We start from the raw sequence: 25,430 nt of genomic DNA, 5'->3' as shown, positions 1-25,430 counted from the left end.
GGAATTTCCATCTCCAAGTTTGCACACCAAAGCTACCTATCTTCTGTAAGTTAGTCTTTAAGTGAGATACAGAGCCTCAATATAGAGGCTCCTATTTGACTTAATTGGACTTTAAGCATAAAACCCCCCCCACGGTCACTGATTCAGCAGTGCCTTAAACATTTTAAACCTAAGAAAACCAGGCAATATCACGAATGGTATATTAGAGGTATCTGTACTTCAAAGTGAGAGGCACAGCTGCAGTTACTCTGCTGCTTTGCATCTACTTGTGAAGTATGAGGAAGCTGGCTTGAAAGGAAAGCCGCCCTTTACACCCACCAACAACTGTTTCCAGTCTGAAAACACTTACAGGTCAGTCTCTCCCTTAGCTCAGGCGTTGGAGCCATATCAACCGCGCTCTTGCCGTGGCAGTTGACTAACGTGGGATCCGCACCGTGACTCAGCAGGAGGGAGCAGACCTCTACACGGTTCTTGGAAGCAGCCTCGTGCAAGGGTGTAAATTGCCAGAGGTCCATAGCATTCACGCAGGCACCATGCTAGCACAGCAAAGAAAGCCTTATTAGTAAGAAATCATCTTCAACAACTAAAAGCTTACAGATTTTCATTTCATTATAAAAACTGGTTCCAATCTTTCATATACGAACACACACACACACAAAAATTTATAAAAATACCTGCATATACAAAAATACTGTTGAATCCTCAAAAAAATTGGAATTTCTGTATAAGCTAGTTTTTCAGTAGAACAGATTTTTCCACAGAGAAATTCAAATAAATGAAACTCTACTCTCTGTCCAAAGAAATCAAGTGGGGAAAAAACCACATATACCATACCACAGAAAGACCTAAAGTTGCAAGCTTCTGAAATGACATACAGGATGTTTGAAACCTGTCATTACAGAAAAAAAAAATCTTCCTTTTCAACTCTGGTATAAACAGTTCATATCTCACCTAACACATCTAAATCTACAGTAATTATCTTCCATCCTTCTGCTTACCTTCAGCAGCAGCTCTGTAACCTCATAGTGTCCATATGAACATGCATTATGAAGAGGCACAAGACCACTGTATGGAAGAAGGCAAACGACAAATTTATTTAAGCAGCATTTTTAAAGAAGGAGGAGCAACTTTCTCTCTACTGAGAGATGAATGGAAATCAAATTAAATCTAAAATATTTAAATATTCAAATAATTAAAAATTAAGATTCACAAACTAATGGAAAAATCTAACCTTCCCAAACAACATGTTACTTCAGATCAGCATTAAAACATTGGTGGTTTTTTTTTTCTAACAGGCCACAGGTGTTTAGTCTACCACTAAGATTAGCATTAATTGGCTTTGAAATGATCTTTCTTGAAGCTGGGGGGGGGAAGTCCCATTCCACATTTAATTTGCTCAAGAGAAGTCAGTGTTCTGTTTCTGTCTAAATATGAACTTCTGTTTATTTAAAATGCTATGTGACAGGCAAAACCTATCAGAACACCATGAGAATCACCACCTTAGAGTTCAGAAACATATGGCTGAGAACAACGTACAACATGTACCGTTCCAGATTTCTGACTGCTGCGCACTTTTTGTTGGTGTCTTACGTAACTACCATCCTTACTGCAAAAATAGAATAGTTTAGCTTCTACTATATCATGATTTTTGCTGGCAACATCAATCAAGATAGATCTCCGAGGACCACTAGTTGTGAGCACATGAGCGTTATTGGTATTACTTGGAATTACATCCATATATATGCGACAAGATAATGAGACTAGAGATAAATTTTTCTTCATTTATCATATCTTTATTGATCATTATCGTATCTTTCTTCATTATCGTCTCTTCTCCCGATCTCCTTCCCTAAAATAATGCTATTAGTCCATTATTTCAAGGGTAGTCTGGGCATGGAAGTAAAGAATAAGGTTTGGAAAAAAATTTAAATGTGTAATAGAAGACTTAAAACAAGTGCAATCACAGCTAATCTGTCATTGGGGCTCTAACAAAAGTTTACTTATGATGAATCACACACAGATTCTGGAAGCAAATGTCGAATTCTCAGCCAATTCTTAGAGATTATGCTGCAACATGAAACAGCGAAATAATTCTTCGTCTTGATTAATACAAAACCACTGCTGCAAACAGATAATAAATCAATTCATTTTACATACCCTTTGTCCTTTGCGTGCACATCTGCACCATGCTGAAGCAGAAGTTGGACTATTCGAACTCTGTTGTAGCCTGCTGCTAGGTGTAAAGGAGTGGACTGCAAAATAAAACAAAAGAAGATGAAGAATGGTAGCCACATAAATCTGAAGTCCTGCGCTTCCTGCCATTTAAGTACTCTTCGTTTCTCTTACACATTGGATCAAGATAAGTTACACTTCCCTTCTGTGATTAGCCAAATTAACAAATACACAGCACACGCATGCCCTTCCTGTTATCAAACCAAATAAATGTTTCTTAAGGTGGGGAAGAATCCAGGAATCTCCTAAGGCTACAACAAGCTCATCATTTAAAGTTAATTTAAATAATGGCCCAACTTGGTTTTGTTTGGGTGGGTTTTTTTGTTTGCTTGGTTTGGTTTTTTTTCTTTTTTTTTTTTTTAAATGCTATAATTAATTTTTTAAATGCTAGATTTTTTTTTTTTTAAATCATGAGCAAATTTATGCAGTTCAGGCTGCATACTCACAGGTTACAAAAGAGCTTGTATGTCCACCTGTTGCAACAAGTGTACAAGAGGCAGACTGCAGAACAAGAAATAATGCATTTATCCCATAGCACAAATGTTTGTCTTCAGCTCTGCACCAAACAAGTAGCTATACGTGTTCTGTACTGTGCTGTGGAAAGACACACAGACCAAACTGTATGCAGTTTGCAGTTTCCTGCAAAATACACATCTTCAGCAGTAATGCCCCTTGCTGCATAATAAGAGAGTAATAACAACACCTTTCTCCACAGCTAATTCGTAAGAATTTTAACTGAAAGCTTTTGAAGTTGACAACAGTAATTCCCCTCGAAGTTTATTTTAAAAGCTTTTTCTTATGAAACAAATTTTGTGTGCTGTCTCAGTCCAATGGAACTGATTTCTTACATGAATGGGTGGTGCTGTTTCCTCCTTCCCAAGGCTGAGAAGCAAAGGATTTTAAAGGGATCTTTGTTGCCATTTATTTTGTGGCGCACAACCAAACAACACAATTTTATTGCAGTAAAACCCCATACATAAACCAGCTTGAACACATGGGAAGACTTACATATCTCACAGTATTAAGCCAAGTACAGATTTACTGTCAGCATTAAAATCTCATTACACAGTATTACAGGTGAGACATCACATTTCACTATTATCAAGATTTAAAAAACAAAAATCAAGACAAATGGTCTCATCTGTGGTAAAGAGCAGTAGGTGCTGTATATCAGATAGTATGGATTTCCAGGAATTAATACACATTTAGTATGACCATAACTCGGAGTAGTCTGTATTACTTTTTACTATAGTCTCAACACTTTGCTACTTTGCTCCAGAAAGGGTAACTACTTTGACACCAATCAAGTGTCCTGTGTACCACAGTGAGGACACAGCTTGTACTATCAGAAATGACAGCACAGGGCACCTCTAAGAAAAAAACCTGGGTAACTCAGTTTATTTGGTGAAGCAGTTATGCAAGTTTCTGTAAGACCCATCTTCAGAATTACCTACACTCAAAATAAGGACCTCTAACATTCCTAACCTGAAGACCCCTAAAGTGTCTCCAGTACAAAATGCCACCACCACCAAAACAGGTCAAAACTTTTAAGTGTTTGGCCATTCAAATTGTTATGATCTATTATTCTGTTCCAGAAAGGCTTCTACTACTGAATTAACAATTTAGACTGGTCCAGAAGGTATTACATTCTTTTCACATCTGCCCCTATTATAAAATAGCTGGCTTCTGCATATCATAAACACTAATGAAAATGTGGGTGAAGATTACGCCACTATTGACATTAGCAGAATACTTCAGTAGTGTTTATTCTGATGATTGCCTTGGTTTGGTTACTAAATCCAGTTTTATCAACTGAATTAATAACTCAGAAAACCTGAAAGGAATTTGAAATGGACTGCGGAAAAGTCAGTCTATTGAAAGGTCTAAACTCCAGAAGTTGTTGGAGCAAATACTAAATATTTGGACCACTGCAGGATCCTTTAACCTCACTACAGTTAAACTACATCCATTCTTCTCTCCATGCTACTTCTAAAACAACGATGGCAGACTTCCAAGAGGATGCTTTACTCATATTAAGCATTATTAATAGGGATGTTCTCAAAGATACATCAACCCTGGAGTCTTGTTCAGTGCTTAAAATTAAAAGAAAAACTATTATGATTCAAGCTGGGACTGTGCATTTTGTATTTCTAGGGCTATTAGACCTGCACTTGCCAAGTAACTTCATTAGAGAAGAAACCCAAAACATTTCAAGCTTATAGCTGCAAGACAAATGACATAAGTGAAGCAAAACAGTGACATCCCAAATCTTCATACAACTTCTATCCCTGCCTTTCAGAAAGGTGAAATACTTCCTTCTCCTCAAGCAAGGCCCGGCAGACACCACAGTCCCATGAATGAACACAGAATACCAAGTCTTCCCCAACACACCAGGAATTAGTTGTTTAGCTGCAGCCAGGCGCCTGATGTTTGGCATGCTTGCCTTCTGATCCACAGCAGCTTCAGCGAAGCTGCGTGCCGTGCTGCGGCTGCCTCTCCAAGGAGGAGCTAACTGATGCTCCCTGCAGCCCTGGAGACGGGGCCGAGATCTCTGCCAGTCTTCGTGCTTTGGCTCTGCAATCGCAAACCTGGAGGACGATGCAGTGCTGGAGACAAAAGGCAGTTAGAAGGCCAGAGAGACCACCTGACTGAGGGGCAAGGACAACTGAACACCCAGGGCATGCAGAAGCAGCGATCCTGGAGGGCTGCACCCCCTCTATCCAGGCCTGGTGTATCAGAACCCACAAGCCAGCGTTGCCAGTTGCTCTTTAGGTTGGCTAAAAGGCTCTTGTAAATGCTGCACTTACATAGGCTTCAAGAAGGAAGAAGCAGAAAGGCCCTACCTCAATGATTTTTAAGGACTTATTTTCCTTTCTTGTGAGAAAGAACATTCATTAATGTTACAGATTTAATAGTTAAAAATACCAATCTGGAATTACAAGCTTTTATGCTAATTACAGAAACTAAATACCTAAAAGATAATGTCATGCTACTCAAACTACTCATTATATGGGATTATTAGCCTCTCCCCCCCAAAAAAGACCTTAAGTGAATGACGGTAGTAAAGAGACTGATGTTTAAAATTAACATGCTGTTTATATAGAAAAGTAGAAACTAGCTATCACAAACAGCAGTATTGTATACTGCACCTGCAAGGTATATCAAACTAATCACTTATTAAGAAAAGAGATTTAACTGAGCTATCAATTAACCCCTCCTCCCATTTCTTGCAATACCTGGCAAGAGACTTACTAACAAGAATCCCTACAGGGCACTTACCTTCCAAGACTCACATTCACAGTTACCAAGCCAATCACACTGTCTTACTTGCTAGTGTAATTAAAAAGAGTACAACTCCACTTTTATTAAGTAAAGTAGACCCTCATGTGAGATGCTCACATTATTTTAAAGTTTTATGGCAGCTGTAATTGAGTCAAAGCAGGTACTGTGCATTTCAAGGAAGATCACAGTACCCAAGATGGCAATCACTGTCAACCTGTATACCTACAATTTATACTAAAGCAGGTATTTTGCCTGCAGTCTTTTTGAAAATGTGTTGCCTGGGAATATGAGAAATGCATTTATACAGCAGTTTGATACTATTTTCATTGAGCCTTAGGTATTTTCACACTGCTTTGTCACTAACAGCTGATTTGATGATTCCTGTTCAAGGTCAGCTGCCTTGGACTTGCTGTCCCCTGTTCACCTGCATCAAACAAAAGGGGCACAGAGGAATTGCCAGAGCTGCAGGCTGCTGAGCTGCTTCTACTGAAATCAGAAAATTGGTTTCAACAAATTGTCCACAGGCAACGTGGGAGTGTTGGCTCCAAGCACCATCCGTTTCCCTTCCTATCTTGCTAAAGAGTCTTCAGCAGCTCTTAGATGGTAATGCTGCCACAGCCTCAGAAGAAAGCTGCATTTTCAGATTCAAACCATGGATTGCCCATTTTATGGGCAACTTTAAACTGAGGGATGTTATGTAAGGATCTTATATCATGCATTATCTGCATTATCAATAACAGCTGCAGGAACTGTTTCAAGAACTAATATTGCCTGTTCTTGCTTTCTGCTACCAAAATCTCTATATGATGCTACCTGATAACAATCCTAATCAATGTGTTTCTCTCATTCTCAAGTTATCATCCCAAAGGCTATTAAAGAATCAACAAACAACAATCTTCTTATCACATATATGATGTCTCATCATACGTCTAATTTACAACACTATACAGTGATTTAGAATTATCATAATTTAATTTCATCTTCTATGGGAAGGGCATTCTCACAATAAAGAGGCAACATCCTGATTTTGAGAGCCAGCTCTGGCCTTGACATATTATGCCTACTCTCATGTTCAGAAGGTCCCCACATGGATACGCACTAAGGTGACTTACCAGGGTGACTCTTACAGAGATAGACAAACAAGTATGACTCAGCAGAAAATACCTAAGGACACTCGTTATGTTTATTGTTAACTCTTCTACAAGACCCCACTGATAAAGGATGTAAAAAAAAAAAGAGGAGGGGGGAGGAGGGATTTTAAAATGTTTCATGTACACTTTAATATATTTGACTTTTTTACCTTTTCTATAATTATGTTCAGGTTTGGTAGATTTGGAAATTGCAGGTATGCAGCAAACTCCCATCTAACTTTTGTCAAACAAAAACCCTTATTCTAATCAGACCATACTGCCTGTGGAGAGCAGTAGCAATAAAAAAATACCTTAAACTTTTGTAGTTTGCCTTACAAGCTTCCATCAAAACAGTGTTTCACCTCTGCTGAATTAAGGGAAGAGCAGAGAGGTTTCTAATCGCAGAAGGGACGTTTGTTTCACAGTTTTGCATAAAACAGTCAGTTTTGAAAGATGTCCTGACTCCTGGCAAGATGACTATTTGAATCTGGCATACTAAGGAAAAACCTCAGAGCAGGCAAACAACTCTCTCCTCAGTGGGTTAGAATTTGATAGAACCTTTCCTTCCAATTGCAATTGTCTGTGTCTGCTTGATGCTGCTCTCTTACAGACTTCTCTAAAATGAACTGCATCAATCACGAGCGTACATTGGGAAGACATTTCGGATGCGAGTGGAGTACCTCCTGTCGCCACTTTATCATTCTGATTAATGGAGCAAGAAAACAAATTGCAACAACATCACAATCTTGAAGAGACATTCCTGAACTTTTCCACTGTGGTAGTGATCAGGCTTTTACTTTGCTGCTCAGATACCAACTTGCATTCCCATCTTAAGCAGTGTGCCCATCTTACACCTTCATTTTTAGACTCAGTTGTAAGCTTTCTTGGGAAAATATCTCATTGATATTTGTTTGTATGGTGCCAAGACTGGACATATCAAATAAAAAAAAATTTCCTTCTAGAAACACGTATTTCAAATAACTCAAAATAATTATTTTATATTCATGCTATAAATGCTCTTGCACACTAGGTGCTACAGAAATAAAGGTCCCTAACATCAGCTAGAGAAGGATGCTCTTAATGAGCAGGAAAGGGGCTGTGCTTCTGTTCATCAGCCACATGGCTTGTCAACTTCAGCCACCCAAATTGTGCAACTTCCTCAGTCATTTTAAAACAGTAATGAGTTATTTTTCATGGTTGACAATTACACTTTAGGGACAAGCTTATAGATGCTGCTCTGGGAAAATAAGTTATGTCAGACTGCTGACTGTAGATGAGCTAGCTGCAACAAGTTTAAACTCTAGAGATAAATAAGCACAGAGATGAAGAGCTTCAACTACTTTTCCTATGTAAAAACCAAACAAACCAAGGACAAGGATTACAAAATGCATAAGGAAGACATTTCTCACTCCACTGTGTTTCCAGTGGTAATTTAACTGCTTCATCTTCAGAACACAGCCAGTAGTACTTAATTGGATTGTTGAACAGGACAGACTTAGTATAGTAAAATTCAGAAAAACGTCACGTCACGAATTTCACACAGTGCTTTCTAACAGCTAATGACAGGGAAAATGAACTGAACAGCTCACCAATTCAGAATCTGCAAGTCACACAGTATCTTATTTTAGAGCTCTGGTATATCAGATGATCTCTGAGAAAAAAAACACAAACACCCCACTGTTTTGAGCTGTAAACCAGTGAAGACAAAACCAGCTTGATTTCACATACACAGTAGTGCTAGGGCAGAGCATCACCGGGTGAGAATGAGGATTACATGAAGAATAAGAGAAATGTTTGCACTCCTTTTCATTCTGTCATTTGGCAGAAGGAGAACAAAGAAGTCATCTGCGTTAAAAAGAAACTCTTCCTTGCAACTGAATACCTTTCAGAAATTTATTCAGGTATCATACCACCTGGGTTATAGTACAAAGCCCAGAGCAGGTCAGGTATCAGAAATGGCATACCTCCTAGAAGTATTTAGAAACGTGTACCAGCTACAAAGCATTGCTTTGTGGATCACAGATTGAAGGAACATTCCTCTCTGTATTCAACTGTGCAGAAACCACACAGCTGGAATGTTATTTTCAATTTAGTGTTGGACACCTCCAGACCAGGCAGATGTTCATAAACTGAAGGAAAAGATAAGAATGTATAGAAAAGGTGAAATAGAAAGAATTAATAAAAAGGCTGGAGAGTTAAAAAGCACAGGAAGAGCAGAATAAAAACACTGCAAATACACTGACAGAATAAGCCCTCATTTGGAAAAGGTTTACTTGGGTGACAGACCAAGAATCTTCTACTCCTAATCTCCAGTGAGTATTCAAAATCCATTCCTTCTCAGAGGGCTGTAATGTCCAAACTACTGACTACTAAATGTTTCTCTAGTAGATCTGACCTTTGAGAGACAAGTTTCTGACTGTACCTCAAGACTGCATGACAAGGCTTGGTATCAGTTCCACACATTAACACGGTGACCCTGTTGTACTACAAGTCAGGCTAAGTGTTGACAAATAAGGGGCAGGAGATTTATGAGAGAAGAGCTTTTTCAATCACATAAATGCCTGGGGTAGGGAAGGACAGAACAGATGACAAGCATCACCTTGCACAGGGGCAGACACAGAAATAACCAGAGTGTGTCTGTCTCTTAGAGGTTAAAAGAAGGAAGAAGAGGAAAGGAGTGCTTTCACTTCGCTGCTCAGGAACTCCTCCTGCTAGCATAGAAACAGTGCCACCACAGGGAAGGTAGATAAGTGGAAGCAAACAAGATATGCCCAAAAGCAGAAGAGAGTAAAGGGCAAAGATGTGTTTCCTGACAGGAGAGAAAACATGCAAGCACTGCAGGACCACACAACAAAAGAAAGTTTCATCTGCAGAGGCAGGCTTAAGATGGATGTTTGAAGATGACCATGTAAAAGCCTTATTAAATCCCAGAAGAAAAACCTCGTCTCCCTGCCCAGCAGGTTTCTCCAGACAATGAGACTTGACTTTCAAAATTATGGAGGTCATTATCTTTGACAACAGGAAGGCAAATCCTTAATCCATGTAGATAGCTCTGAAAGCTATTCTCTTAACAGTAGCTATATAAAAAAGAAAATAACTCAAATTGATTACTTCAGAGAAAAGAAAACAAAGTCAAACCTGAAGGAGCATTGTTACCTGGCAGAAAAAAGGGCTAAAAGAAAGGCCAGAAGAAAAAAAGATACTGTAGACAGAAGGCAGCAACCATGTTTGGAATGAACTTTAAAAGCAAAGATCAATCTGATCCACAAGAAAAAGCAGGTACAGCAAAGGGATAAAAAGGACCTCAGCTCCCCAAATATTAATAAGGAAGCTTAGCTCCCCAACAACTCCATACTAAGTTGCTGTCTCAGTTACTTTCAGAGACTGACCTAGAAGCAGAGACTAAGACAGAAATAGGAAAGGGCTGGGAGAGACACTTAAAACTTTAAATGGGAACACCACTTTGACCTCTGATCTTAGGATTTCACAAACAGCAGGTCCCATAAATGAGGCAGTAGTGATCCTTGACCTCTTCCTAAATAAGAATTAGGATGCAACACCACCACCCCCCCCCAACTCCTGAAACTTCTGTATTTGCATGTACCTTAACCTGCCACCCATTTGGTAAAACAGTTCCACAGAGGATGTGTCAGAAAAACTGAGCAACATCCCTCACAAACCCATGGTATTCTCAGAAAACTGTTCCTTACAACAATCTCTTCCATTTCTACATGCAAATGATGACGGTTTGGCTGGGGATGGAACTGCAATATGAAAAAGAAATTCTGGAGCTTCTACCATGAAGCAGCATTTGCGGTTTTCCCAGATTCAGAGCACAGAATAGATCTCTGGCAGCACTCAAGGACATGGGGAGACAGACTTTGAGATGGATTATCAGAGAAGCAGAGGAGTGTACACTGTTTCTTTGGTGATAGATGCTGGCACCTGAGGGAGTAGTGGCTTGCTGAGCTACATAAAAATGAAATGACAGTAAAGACCCACTCTCTTCTCCTAAGAGAATGTTGCTAATGTTATTTAACACTGAAAGATGTATACTGCCTCAAACAATGTGGCAGAACACTACACAGGAATTACTTACAGTATCATTGTGTCCAGGATGGCCATTTTTGTTGCTTCTTTTCATCACCTGGAATCTGTTAGAAACGCAAGTCAAAAATGGACAAGTCTGAGGTGAGGCACTGAGGCATGACTGCCTCTTACAGAGGCAAAGGCAAGAAGAAGAAACTGCCCCTGTGATGTTATTAACTAAAGTCATCAAAGGGTATTCAAACCTCTAGTACTCTTAGGAGCAACTGGCAACACCTGCCAGCTAGAGAACAAACTCACCTGGGCTGGTGGACTGAGCACACAGGCATGCAGGATTGTGTCATGTCAACAGCTGGAACTTTTATTTGTTAAATCACATGCTGGAAGCTGTGATTCAAGTTTAGTGCATGGGGAAGAACAGATGCTACTGCTGCTGGCCTGAGCAGAGGGGCACAGATAGCCAAGTTTCTGCAGAGTTTTTGAAAGGATCTTGGTGCCAGCCAGCACAGTCCACAGCCCAAGTCTCAACCCGTTAAATCTTGTCAAATTGCAAGCTGCAAATGCTTATCCCTCCAGGAGAGTAGGATGAGACAACTTTCTCCCCTCTTCCAGCACAAATACATACATTTTTATCTGTCCTCTCAGCCAGTATCAGAAGCTATAGAATCCTGTTTTTTAATTATTTGCTCAGGCTGTTGTTCCCTCTTTTTAATGAAATATTTTGGTGTTTCTCTGGCAGCACAAACAAGTGTTAACAAGAGGCTCCTGTCCAAACGGCCATGCCAGATGTCTGGGGAAGGCATGCATACAACATTAAAACAATCTGAAGAGGATGCACACTGGAACACCAGAGAACCAAAATTCTGCTGTTTTTTGCTGTTTCAGTCTCTTCTTTTTCCACTTGCTATCAAAATCTTTTTCCTACTACAGTCAACTAACAGTCTTTTATTCCCTTTTCTTTTTATATCTCTTAATATTTTTACCACTTCTCCCACTCCATCTTTATGTATTTACTTTGAGTCTCCTCCTTCCCCTTCCAACTAGAAACTTTCCAGGCTTCAGTTCATAAGATTTCCATATTATTAAGAAAGAAGAAAACCTTCTCAGAATATATTAATTTGACTGTTCCCTCTGTTAACATGACATTCAAACCAGCACTTCACTCATTTTATTGAAAGTGGGGTCAGAATGAACTCTATTAAGAACAACACTTGCAAATTGATTGCATTTCAGCTCAGGTGCCCAGTGTGAAATAAATATTTATGCCTTATATTTTGGAATGAAATTAAAACACAAGATTTAAAATAATTAACAAAATTAAATACACAAAATGCTCTTTTTGCATTACAGTGATAACTTGAAAATTTTAGAATTTAAGGCCTTTATAATCCAGTCCAGAAGACTTCACTGTTCCTTTGAAAAGCCTTGCAAAATACAGGGAAAAAGATAATTTATCTTGTACTTCCTTTCAGTATGTTTCAAAATTGAAAAGTCATGGTTATTAGAATATGAATATTCTGAAGAATTTAATCTGTAAAAAATAAGTCTCTTTTGTAAGTAGAAGTATATTATATTACTTAGAAAAGACTAATCAAACTCATTTTCTTGTTCATCAATGACACATCCATCATCAATTACAATGCCCTATTTTGACATTTACCTCCCCTTTTATTGTTCATCTGCTGCCTGCTCAGTCAACTTACACAACAGTTTTAGAAATGGTTATGTAAATACACCTCTCTTTGCACATAGAATTAAACTGATCACGCTAAATTATCCGTACAACCTATGAAGTCAATGATGGGGTTCTATTAGCAAGTAATAACTGATGTGCTGAGAGAAATCAGAGAGTCAGCAAGGGCAGAAAACAGAAGGACATTGCGTGACTTAAATTACTGCCATATAGACTGGGTAAGTATCACACTGAAACGTGTAACAGAGGTGAAATGTTTGGGTGCTGTCAGGGATTGTTTTACAGAGAAGTTGGCTAGGGAGGCCGCAGGAGTAAATGTGACTACTGAGCTGGTACCAAGTCACAAGCGACACCTGGTGCAAAACCTTGCAGTAGAAGTTGCTCTTTAACATGACTATAACACACTTAGATTTAACTTATCTACAGGGGAAATGCTTGCTAAAATAATCCAGCATGATGGCACCAACCTTCAGAAAAGGGAGCTATGAAAAAATTGGGAAGGTTTTTAACAATAAGCTAAAAGAGGTAGCTAAGAGAATTTCAGTCCTTACAGACAGCATGAAGACTACTAATGGAGACAATACTGGAAACGCCGTGCTAATGCATACCTTCTATTAGAAAGGACTTGATAAATTGAAAGAAGCCAGTGTGACTAACAGCAAACTAAAGGAGATTACTGGAATTAAGAGGGCATAATTCAAAAAGCTGAATTTAGAAGCTGAAGAAAATCACAAGGAGCATAAACTCCAGGAGATGAAAGGTAAAAATACAACTAGACAGGCAAAAACAGTTTAAGCAGTAACTAGTGAAAGGAATTCAAACCAGCCATAAATTCTTCTTCCAACCCACCAGGAGCACAAAACCCACCAGACAGTCCTGTGGGGCAAGGTGATGCTATGGCAAGAAATGGAGCTCTTGCAGGCAAGAAGTCATTGTGGAAGAACTAAAGGAACTCTTTGCACGGTATACATCTTAGAAGAAGCAGGCAATTCTCACACCAGGACCCTAGCGAGCAAGCACGTGCATATTTGGGAGCATGGTGAAGCTTGGCAAAGGATCTGTCTGAAACTAAATTAAGCATAAAAGAGGTAATGATACCCATAACAAAACAAACATCAACGAATTGCCAGGATGGGACTGCATTCACCCAAGAGAGCACTGGAGAATGGAACAGGTGAATTACTAGTGGTATATGACCTTCACTTAAGATTATCTTGGTACATGAAGACCCGAAAGTTGCAAACTAATCATTAAAACATGTTTTGAGGAACTACAGACCTGTAACCTTGATGTCTGTACTAGGAAAAATGTAACATAACAACAGCTAGAATTAGTGGATACCTGGATAAACATGATCTGCTGAGGAAAAGTTAAAAACTGTTAAGGGAAGTTCCACCTTTAAAACTCTTCGAGTTTTCTGAAGCAGTCAACAAGCACATGCATAAGGGTAATCCAACTGACACAGTCTACGTGGGCAATCAACAGGTTTTTAACAATCCTCACGAATGGTTTCTAAGGAAGATGGTGTTAGGTCCTGAGATGGATGCATGATAGCATGCAGAGATGGGAAACAGAGGGTACAACTAAATGATAGGTCTGACAACAAAGGGAGGCCACAAAGTACTCTAATCACATTCGAAAGTGAAAAACAACAAGAAAGCAGAACAGTTTACTCCTCAGTACCTCTCACGCTCACATGCAGGGATTTTGAGAGGGAAGTGACACCAAGGACAGAAATGGCATCTACAGCATTCACTATAGTCAACCATATACAGAAATCAAAAGCATACAGTCCATGGACTGATCTGCCACATTTCAACTCAAACAACCTCAGCAAGCTCTGTGAAGGAAAGGACTTCACTCTTGAGATCACAGTAGAAGAAACATCATCAGTACTCAACTTCTGGATGCTGTGAGCTGATACAGCCAAATCCAGACCACAGCATTTAGTTAATGTGCATAAAATGTATCAGCTCTCCCCAAATTTACCAGTTTGACTTGTGTTCTCTTGACAGTAGATGCATAATAGCGTAATGCAAGAAGCCATCTCCTGTGCGAAGCTAATTATCAAGGGGAGACAGTTCAGGTATAAAAAAACCCCACACCTTTAATACATTTGAAGGTTTTCTGAAGAGCACATTGATTAAGACCTAACAAATGAGATTTCCTGATTTTTAGAGAATAATACAGAGATAATGACTACAGAGTAAACAATTTCTTTCCAGTCCTTCAAGTGCACAATTTCTATTTGTGGACATGATAGACTACACTTCAGGTAATTTCTGAAGAAAATGAAAACAGGTAAAGGGATACTCAGTGAAACTTTTTGGGGAAAATATTTAAGATCTCGTAACAGAAACTTAGAGCAGGTAGATCAGTTTTGAATAAAATGTAAAAGATATACTCTTGGGCTATAGAGGGTCTTAAGTGACACCAGAGATAGAAATTAAGCCAAGTCATCTATACTGTGCAAAGTCAGGGGAGTGATTCTTGTGTTACCCACTTTGACCATGCTTGGCTGATGAAATAAGATGGGATCACAGCATAACAAAGGGCATAACTTGTCACTATTTCTGACATACATGAATACTGGGAACTGTCTTTTTAAACAAACAAAATGGTGTTTTAAAGGCAAAATACAGTTGTGGCCATTTTAAAATGTTCTTTTTATGTGTGTACTGCATTGGGCACTTATGCCCCAGGCACATCATGAACACTATGGCATTTGCTTTGTAACCTTTTTGTAATGTTGGAAATACCACCTTTTTCACAATGCACCATTACCTAAATCCAGAAAGGACCCTTAATTTTGAGTGCAGACTTTGATTTAAAATACTTAATTAAGGAGAAGTATAGCTATAACTGAAAAGAGTACAAAAATATGTACATCTGATCTACCGTACTTATTTTCACCACTGAGGCACATATTCACTAAGGGAAGAGTTGCTTAGAAGGACTTTAGTCCATCTTCTTCCCTCCATCAATCCTCCTAATTATAGCATACACAGGGATAGGCTCTAAGGTTGTGAAGCCCTTCATCCAAATCAAAGCTGGGAGTATGGACCATATAAATATATTACTGTGGTGCATAGGTATCACAGAATAACTGAGGTTGGAAGTGAGCTCTGGAGACCAACTCGTAGTCCAACCCCCAGCTGCCCTTTTTCACCCAGTTTACTCAAGTACTGTGAATGACTTCATATCTGACGTGGGATAAGAGCACATATAGGTCAGTTGCCATGGAGCAGCTGGCATCTGATGACAAGTTCTCCCATGACGGTATACATGCCCATACCCAATATGGGTCATTGGTGAGGCTGCAGAAGAAGCACAAACAATTGTAGCACTTGCAGAACACAGCGGTCATTGATGATAGTAAAGGATCTTAAATCCCAAATTTTTAAAACAATAAGCTTTCAGAATAACATTTTTGTTTTAAACAGAAATAGATGTGCTCCCTCAATCCCCAGAAAATTAGCCTGTTGAAATAGCGGAGTGCTGGCTCATATCTTCCCCTAGGCAAGCACATTACCTAGCTCTATCGTGATAGAGCTCTATATGTGAGATATACACACATACACACACACACACACAAGTACACACAGCTAGGTATATATATAACAGTGTATATGAATATATATATGTGAGTACATATGGGCATATATATATACAACTTTTAATTTTAATTACTTTTTAAAATTACTTTAATTTTTTTGATATCTATATATAAATATACACACTCACACCCCTATATACCTTTGATACATATGCGTTTCATGAAACACATCCAAGATCGCTGTCAAAGACTACAGTGTGTGAAGCCATCAGTCAGGGCCAACTTTACACTAGCAAACATTAGCTAACAGAGTACATCATTATTGCTTATTTCTGTAACTGCAGTTCCAAAAAGCTGTAATTGTGCATCATGAAATTTCTGGCTAATCTTTGCAGGACCACAAATGAAGAGGCCAAAATCTGCACATTTCTCACCCACAAAAGCAGTTTTATAGTACTTCATCAAAACCAGACTAACACTTTATGCTAGTAAGCAGCAAGTGAGCAGATTCAGCAAGGGCTTGCCTACTCAGTTATTCTGGACTAACTGTTTTGGATTTACTCCATGTGGAGCTGTCTCTTTTTTCCTGAAATAAAATGACATTTCTAGTTAAACAATTTTTTATATATTTTTTAAAATTTTTATTTTATTAGACTAATCAAGGAGAAGGCACTTGTTCTGAACCAAGAATATACACATTCAGCTGTTAATCTGGTTTCAGTGTATGATTCCTTTGTTCCTCTCCTCAAGTTATTTTTTGTTGCAGAGAAGCCTTGAGACTAGAGACTTCTGATATATCTACAAACAACACAAACAATGTATACAAGCAGTAAAAGCTCATGAAATCTTGGGGAAGATAAGATGCACATTGTGACAATAAATAATACATTACATGTGACAAAAAATACACATGTAGAGGACACACAGATTCAGACATACCCTTGCGTATGACAAAAATGCCTTGCATCAAGTATCTGCTCACAACTTTTGCTCAAATATGCAGTTTTTGTTTGTAGAAAAGTGTGTATTTTCACAATATTTAAACACCACTATTATATGTGAAATAATTTATTCCAAAAGATGTTCCATACTCATCTGAATATAATCTGTACATCATAAATTTATAGAACAGACCTATAGGTTTATGTGGTATTAGTTTGCATTTTTATTACTGTTTCACAAGAAAAATGCACACAATCATAAAAGTTTATAGTGTCACTAGCACACAATTTGTTCACAAGTCTTGCAATGCATGGCATTTTTCTTCAATCCCCAGCTCCTAGAGCCAAGACGATTACAAGAGAATCTCAACCTCTGCTCAAGTCTGTAGGTTTAATAACTGTAAAGAAAAAGCTTGTGAAAATGTGGATTGATTGTTCCATACAGACTCAGAAATTGGAAGGCATACCAATTTTCTTTTGAACTGCAGGATTTTTCATGAAAATGGTTGAGAACAACCAGAATTCTGGAACAGGCGCTGGTAAATCCACTTACCAGCAGCAAATTGGGGACTCCCTGGTAAGAGGAGACATAACTCACCTGATCTTGTTAGAATTCAATTTCTATTTATTAGCCCTTTGTTTACAGGTTGATCAAGCTGGCTGCAGATAGAAAGAAGCAGAGGAGGCAAGAGAAGGAATCCGCAACCCCATCCAACAGAACGTTACTTCATACCAGAGACGTCCCATAGCAGAAGCTGAGGGTCAGTCCGTACTCTCCACAAAACACACACATGCAAGATGCTGGTATTCAGCACCACACTGCAGACCTTCTCAGAGTTCCATTTCTTACATCTGTACCCTGCATCCATGAACCTGGATGATGCCATGCACAAGAAAAAATGAATGTCTGTATGGCACGAAGGAACGAGCTGAAGGAACAAGCTGAAGAAACAGCCTCAAACCCAGAGGCAAGTACATTTCCTATAACTCACAAAGTTTAATGCAAAGGCCTGCTACTGGTATTCTGGATCCAGGGTTGTCTACATCTGGTTTGGAAAGGCATAACAACAAAGGTGTGGGAGAGGCATAATACCTAGTATTAAGGACCAGTACTGGGAGCTGTTAAGGACTGAAAACTGGGAATAAACAAAGAAAGGGGCACTAGGAGCCAGAAGACTACAGTGAAATAAAATGAAGTAGGACCACGCACATGCTAGAAATGGCCTTTTAATAAATAATTGCCTATTCTTCTTTTCCATGGGATCACTGCCTCATCCACAGTGCTGGATGGTCCCACCCTGGGAAAGAAGGGAGGTGCATTGTTTGCAGGCTCCCTGGTTCACTTGTTGCAGAAATTTCTATGTTTCTATTTTTTAAGGAGCGAAGCAGGGAGGGAAGGTACAGGAAGGAAAACAATGTAGCTGTAGAGCAACTGCATCCTGAGCTGCCTTCTGGTAGTAATTCCTGCCTCACACTGAACAAATACCTGAGACCAAGCTGTTCACTTAACGCCACAGTATTCTCTATTTTTCATATGGTTCATACAAAATGTAAATAGAAACCACAACTGCAACAGATCAATGGAAAATGTACTTCCAAAATATGAAGCATGCATTTTATTTTACAGAAAAATAATTGTTCTGTGCTCCAAAAAGCTCAAAATCTCAGATATTTGCTCTACTTTGAAAGATATGAACCTTGAGAAAAGGAGCAAAAGAAACTGTTTTTTGAGTAACTCCTGACCACAGAAGTTACTCAAAAAAACTTCCCTAGCATGAAGAGAAGGTTTTATTCAACTGACACCCGAGTATTTTAGTGCCGGCATGATCTGAGCATGCATAATGTAGTACGTGAGCAGGATATTATATACCAGCAAAAATCCAACTTCAAAACAAAAATCCATCCTCCCATTGCTAATAGCTACCATGTCAGCTGGATGCAGTTCACTTTGGAAAGCTGTCAAGAAGTGATGTGGGAAGTCTGCCTTGTAGAGAAGAGTTCTCATCTGAATTGCTAAAACCAGTGCTTCCTTATTAGCTCAGATACTTCTTTATTTTAAAAATGGATTTCAAATGGATTTATTTTAAAAATCAATTTCTTCCTGAAACTCCTTTCAAGTGTCCACAACAGCTTTCCAAAGGAAATGAGAGGGCTAAGAGATGGCTTCAACTCAACTTGCAACCATGAAACATTCTATTTTAAGCCTGTCTCTTGCCACTAACTACTGGATTAGGTAAACTGTGATGGTTGTAACAAGTCAGAAATCCAGCTCCCATTACAAAATAATACAGCTTTAGCTTCCAGCAGCAGATAGGAACCTGTTGTTTTAAAATAGTCAAAAACATTTTTTGAAAATTTACCCACAACTGAGTCTTGAAAAAGACATCCCCAGAGGAAAAAAAATATTCGAGGGAAAATAACGGGGGCTGTAAAGTAAGTCTCTGGAGCCTACCTACCTTTACGTAGATAGACACATAAATAGGTGGCTTGGCTTTTTAACAGTGTGAAAGTTCAGTACCATTTGTTATTCAATGCTATAGCATGTCTTCTAGAAGTCATTACTTCTATAGATTACATAAAGACCAAACAGTTTGGCAGAGCTCAGAGGCTGGACACAGAGAAATTTCAGACCCATCGGGAATACGCATGTGCTGTGCATTTTGGCTAAGTTCCGCTTTGACAGAGCAAATACTTTGCAAAGCAATCTAAGCAGAAGTGATGTAACACACAAATTTTATGTTACACACACAACATCCTAACAATTCTGTGATTTTTCAGTCTCCTGTTAAAAAAAATCAAAGCAAGACTAATTAGCATGAAAAATTACTATCATATTTCAGTTCAGGCATTGCTTTTTGAAAAGCAAACAAATGGGACAGTTTCAAAATAACAGTTCTTGTGAAACTGTACCCTTGCATAACACTCTCATTTGCATACACTGTACCATATAGCTCTGCACTATATATATAGCTCATTACTTGTGCACTATTATTTGTGCCCTCATATATATTCAACAGGCACATAAGTCAATACTTACTCAAAAATCAGCCACTACCTAGCTCAATAGTTGTTTCTGAGATATTGTCGATTTTCCTTGGTCATCAAAACAAAATCTCATAAATTACATAAATCCTTGGTATGCAGGAATGCTTCAGCTGATATATAAAATTGCTCTTTCTTTTGCACACACTCCATCTTTCAATCCAGAAAATAATTGGAAGAGTAGCAACAGAGAATGAATTCCCTCTTCAGGCAACAGCTGAAGAGCTTCAGTAATGTGAATATTTCTACAATGCTCATAATCCATCTAAACTGTGACTTGGAGGGGAAGAAGCAAGTTCAATTTTCACTACTATTCAGTCTTTGACCTCTGTGCTAAATAAACAGATAGAGCGATGGTTATCAGGACCAGATGTAACTGTTTTAGCAGCATGGACTCCTGTCCAGTAGGAATCAGACTCTGGCTATCAATATTTTTCCAAAAGGCTGCAAGCAACACACAGAATGCAGTAAGTCTTTATTTCCAACCCAAGCTGGTTTCAAACCAGCAAGCTACTGGCAGAGTTTTCCACCCCTTTTATCCATTCTGTGAAACACAACCTCACAGCAGATGTGATGTTTGGGAAGTCCAGGAACTCCAGATATTGGTATGCACGGGACAGAAGAGATCCCCAGAAAAAAGGAAAAGGTAAACTGCATACAGCAATGAAATAAGCAATACTGTGATTAACAATATCCTGACTATTCTGCTATTCAGTTCTAGTGCAATGAGTGTTAGATGACAACTTCTGGAAAGTCACACCCCAAAGTATGAAAAAAAAAAACCACCCAACAACCCAAAACACCACTACCACCACCCACTATACAGAAGAAATAATTACCCATTAAGTACTAGGACTCAATTTAATTTCCTCACCTACAAAGCTAAACGTTTCCCTTAGAAGAGTAGTGCTGGGCATCTCAAAAACGTCCAAAGCCGAGGAATGCACAAACTGGAGAAGCACGTACACTAGGGTTTATGGATATGTCTGCACTGCACAGTAAGTGTGATGCTGAGAATCTCAGGCCACTCCAGAGAGTCTGCACTTCCTGGCCCTGACAGCTGCGTTAAGTCTGTGGCCTTACACTGTGATAAGTTTGAGGCTTGAAAACTCAAGGAATCTGCAAAAAAATATCAAGGAATGCAAAAGCCAACTTCCAAAATGGACAAAATCTCAGCTAGTGTAAATGAGCATAGGTCAATTGGAGGCAGCTACATCAGCAGAGACTTTCATTTACAAGAATGCTGTGCTGTAGGCTGAAAAGTTCACTTAATTTGCAGCACAGCTTAGAATGATTAAACACCAAATGATCTTGCACTAGTACAGGACCTGAAAGCTTTGCCTTATAAATGAAATACTTAACAGTTAAACACCACACTTGCTACAGAGTATTACTTCACCTTGAACAGTCTGTACACATATGGTGGGGGGAAAAAAAGTATCTGGTAGACATCATTAAAAAAGCTAATTAATATCAATGGCAAGCCATCTTAAAAGGAGTTTTAATAACCAGTGCATTTACCAACAAACACATCAAAGTGTTCACATTGATTAGCTTTAACTGCAATATGCTTTCTGAGCTTCTTTGGGCATAAATTTTCAAATTACTTCAGTGGCTGCCATAACACATAAATATTTTCCACTAGCTTAATATGAATTTTAAAAGCTTTTTTAATTTTAAGAGTAATAAATATTCTAGATAACATATCTGCAAGGGCTTATTCCTCTCCATATTGACAGAAATCATAACTCTGCCTTTGACTTTAAATCGATAGTGATTACTGAATTACTCAGTAATGCACTGCTGTATACCACCATGCTTAATCATAACAACACAGTGCACTATTAATTCTTCAACACAATCTCATTTGAATGGTAAAGTCTTAAAAAAGGAAAAGGGAAATGAAGAACTATGGGCAATATGTTTAATCTTAAAATGTGGGGAGTATTTAATCAGTTCCAACACAGCTGAACTAAATAAAGCCCTTGTTCATTTGCCTGTCCTCAGATCATAGAATTAATTGTTTTAAAAAGCTGGAAGATTCATAAATTTTCCATCAGTGATAAATGTAAACCAGCGAAAAACTGGCTGGGTTTTCTTTCATATAGTAGGTATAATAGGCATTACAATTGAGAAAACATTAAAATGTGTATTAAAAATAGAAATGTTTTCACAATGGAGCTACATTTTTATAATCAGAACAACATGTCTTTTCATGAAAAGGCAGTGTAAACTAGCCTATCTCCATTGATTTCAGTGGAACTGGGCTGTTCTATAATAGCTCCAGAATGGGCAGAGGTTTACACTATGCTCCAACACACTCCACCAAAAATAAAGAAAACTATAAAGGAAAACACTCCCATGCTTTTCTCTCCAAGAGTGAGATGTACTGTTACCCATGAGAGACATTTTTAAAAGATGCAGATTAAGAACATTCTGGTACACAGTAAAAAAAAAAAACAAAAAAACCAACGTTTGTAAATCCAACAGTCTAGACAGACCATCATCTTGATGTCTAAAACACCGAAAATCATAGGATCTACTTCTCACTCCGTATGTTCTTCCCTCCTCCAGTTTCAGCCTAATCCTTAATTTAACTCATTCAAACATCCCTGCCAGAGAAAGTCAAAACAATAATGTAAAATTTAGGAAAATGCAAAAGGTGTTAAGGATATCAATACAGTGCCAGTCTATGTGGCAGGGCATTAGGAGCTAAGCTGAATACCAACCACCTCACCCAGACAATGTTTAAATACAATAACAACTTCCCTCAGTTATTTTACTCATCTGCAACAGTACATTTTGTTTTTCTTATAAAAGGTCTTAAGGTTTCACTTTACATGTATGCCAGGGTCTGATATTTTAAAGAAATAAGACACACACAAAATCCACGTCTGCTGACTGTTGATCCGTCACAACTGCCAGCATCAAGTAGAACAGCATTTGATTTCATGGTGAAAAGACATCACGGGTTTTCCCCCCCGTACGCTCTCTTGGTTTATACATCTATGCTTCCCAGTATGGTTAAACTGGCCTTTCTTGAATAACAGAAATATAAAGCAGGTATTAACTTACCTTACGCCCATCACTTGCATGGCAGTTCACATTTAAAGGAGTCAATAAAGCCATTAGTTTTTCTTCATTACCACTCCTGTAAACGGAGAGGAGAGGATTATGGAAAGGGGGAAAAAAAAGACAGAGCGCTCTGCAAAACATTTGCTAAGGAGCTGCATATCAAAGTGTAGCGTATTGAAATTTGTACTGTGCCAGGGAGAATGCTAAAGGATCTTCTGAACATTTCAAAACCAAGGGTAAATACAGAAAATAATATTAAATTTGCAAATCATGCAAGAACACCTATTAATTTCTCTCCTTAACCTCATCCTATATTTCCTTTATCTAATTTTACAGATCCTCTGAAAGCCATTTGCTGAATTAAATGTTCTAAATTAAATACATTTTCATAGCATATGGCGCATAACAGTTGAAACAACTACATACCAATATTCAGAAAATTTTTAGAAGGGTTAACATTCTATATAAAACAGTCTTGTGCTGTCAGAAGGAAGGATGAAAGCATCTTTGGAATATACAACTGAACTTTACACCTTTTGTATAGGCTTCCTTATGCTCTATTCTGATAAAGCCTATTTTCAAAATATATCCTAAGGTAGCACTAAAAACCAAAAAAGGAGAAAGATTCCAATAGTTAATTTGCCCCTAAAAAGAACAGTCAGAAAACGATAAAGAGGATTTAAGCAGCTTAAAGCAAAAACTCAATATTAACCTTATAAACACCGTAGTGGGGGATTTCAATTACATAAACAGGCTTTTCCATTTGCACCAGACTGTAAAGTCCAAAGAGATTTATGCTAATGAAGTCATTTGTTTGCATCATTTAATGGAAAGGCAATGACAAAACATTACTGTTTTAAAAATCCCTTTTCTTCTCCTGCTTCCACCCCCAAAATATGCTTTATATTCTAAGCAGCACTCACCTAGCAGCTTCCAGGAGTTCGTCCTTCTTGTATTCACCTAAATGATTGCAAAATATCATGCTGTTAGCATTTGGCAGAAGACAGATTAAGAAATGCAGTAGGAAGCAAATACAGAATTAAAACAGAGAAGAGGAGAAAAAAGCCCACACCCCGCTGGGTGATGGAGCTGTGACGTTAGCCAGCTTGTGGAGGCAGCATCACCAGTACCTTGGAGACGGGCAGCAAATTGACGCATCTTCTTGTCCAATCCTCAGATGGAAAGGCTTTCCTCGGACGACCAATGACTGTGAAATCTTGTGTCCAGAAACACAGTCCCACTGATAACAGCATGTCAGCTGAAGACAATGTCCCCACCCCCTGCCCTATTCAGTATGTCACATTATACTTGGGAAGCATAATAAATTCTGAGACAAAAGCGAGGCAGTGCGGCTTTTTAAAAGGTACAAATTACCGATCTCCAAAGCTCTCACCTGCCTATTTGAATGGTAATATTAGACTTCACCAAGTTCTTCAGAAGAAGAGTGATAATTTAAAAAATTCCAAGTATTATATCATCAGCCACTTTCCAAGAAAATACGCATTTGAAATAAAAAGCACAGACAAGAGAGCATGAACTCTCCAAGAGATTGTGTTACAAGACTCTGAGATTAGAGATAACCAGGAGTAATGTTAAAGCAACATTTACATTTGAAATTGAGTTACAACAGACAACTCAGGAGGGTTGTTGCGTCACAGGATTAAAATAGCACGTGAATATCTTAAAAAGAGCATGGAACAAGATGACCTGTGGAAGTAAGACAGTATTCTACAAAGCTGAATCATGATGACATTGTGCAATACAAATTTAAGGGAATTTCAATTCAGAATTTAGAAAAACAGCCTTTAAGCAGCTTCATCAAGTCACAGAGCAGAGACTATCCTAAGAGCCAAAAGATGCAGGGCTTGAAAAACATACCATACACCACCTGCCAGAGAATTAAAGCCTCTAACCACAATGCTATAAGAAAAACAGGAAGATGAAGCTGTCCTGCAAGAAAAAAAAACCTTTGTGCTGCCTCCTATGTGTATTTGTAATAAGCCTCCAGTGAAACTCTCATTACAGGTGAGGAAAGCCGTCGGGCCATGGGAAATGCCAGATCAGACTGCAGGTAAACTGGAAGGCTCCTCTGGAAACAATATTCCTCAACAAAGAACTTCTCTAGGCTGCGGGAGGAGGGTTAGAGTCCTCTTCCATCGGAAACAGCTTGGTACTCCCCCATCACAGCTCCTCCAGTTATCAGCAGAGGGGGATAAGAACCACAACAAAACCAGTCTTCTCCAGGGTTTTAAGGAGCCCTCTTTAGTTCAGCATCCTGCCTTCACCCAAGGGTAAGGAGGAAGAGGGCAAGTACACACAGCCATGCACCTCCCACCCCATCCTGCTGGCTGCAGCTGAGGAATTCTCAGACAAAAGCAGTATCTGCATCTCATCATACTGGTGAATTTTCCTTTCACAAGTATGTTTAATTG

At 38.7% G+C, this 25,430-nt stretch overlaps 1 protein-coding gene across 2 annotated transcripts in view; it reads right to left on the bottom strand.

Moving 5' to 3' along the window:
* Positions 1-25,430, bottom strand: part of TNKS (tankyrase) — a 145,102-nt gene that overhangs the window by 42,926 nt on the left and 76,746 nt on the right. For both annotated transcript variants that reach the window (XM_072861357.1, XM_072861358.1), the window contains exons 4-8: positions 23,922-23,958; positions 22,999-23,074; positions 2,158-2,252; positions 999-1,065; positions 350-536 (exon numbers count right to left, since the gene is read on the bottom strand). In XM_072861357.1, the coding sequence (XP_072717458.1) occupies positions 350-536; positions 999-1,065; positions 2,158-2,252; positions 22,999-23,074; positions 23,922-23,958 (462 nt within the window). The remainder of the gene's footprint in view (positions 1-349; positions 537-998; positions 1,066-2,157; positions 2,253-22,998; positions 23,075-23,921; positions 23,959-25,430) is intronic.

This window comes from Ciconia boyciana, chromosome 5 (genome assembly GCF_034638445.1).
Source record: "Ciconia boyciana chromosome 5, ASM3463844v1, whole genome shotgun sequence".
Taxonomy (NCBI): Eukaryota; Metazoa; Chordata; class Aves; order Ciconiiformes; family Ciconiidae; genus Ciconia; species Ciconia boyciana.
The sequence above is the reverse complement of the archived record's forward strand: the minus strand, read 5'-3'. Positions and strand labels throughout refer to the sequence as shown.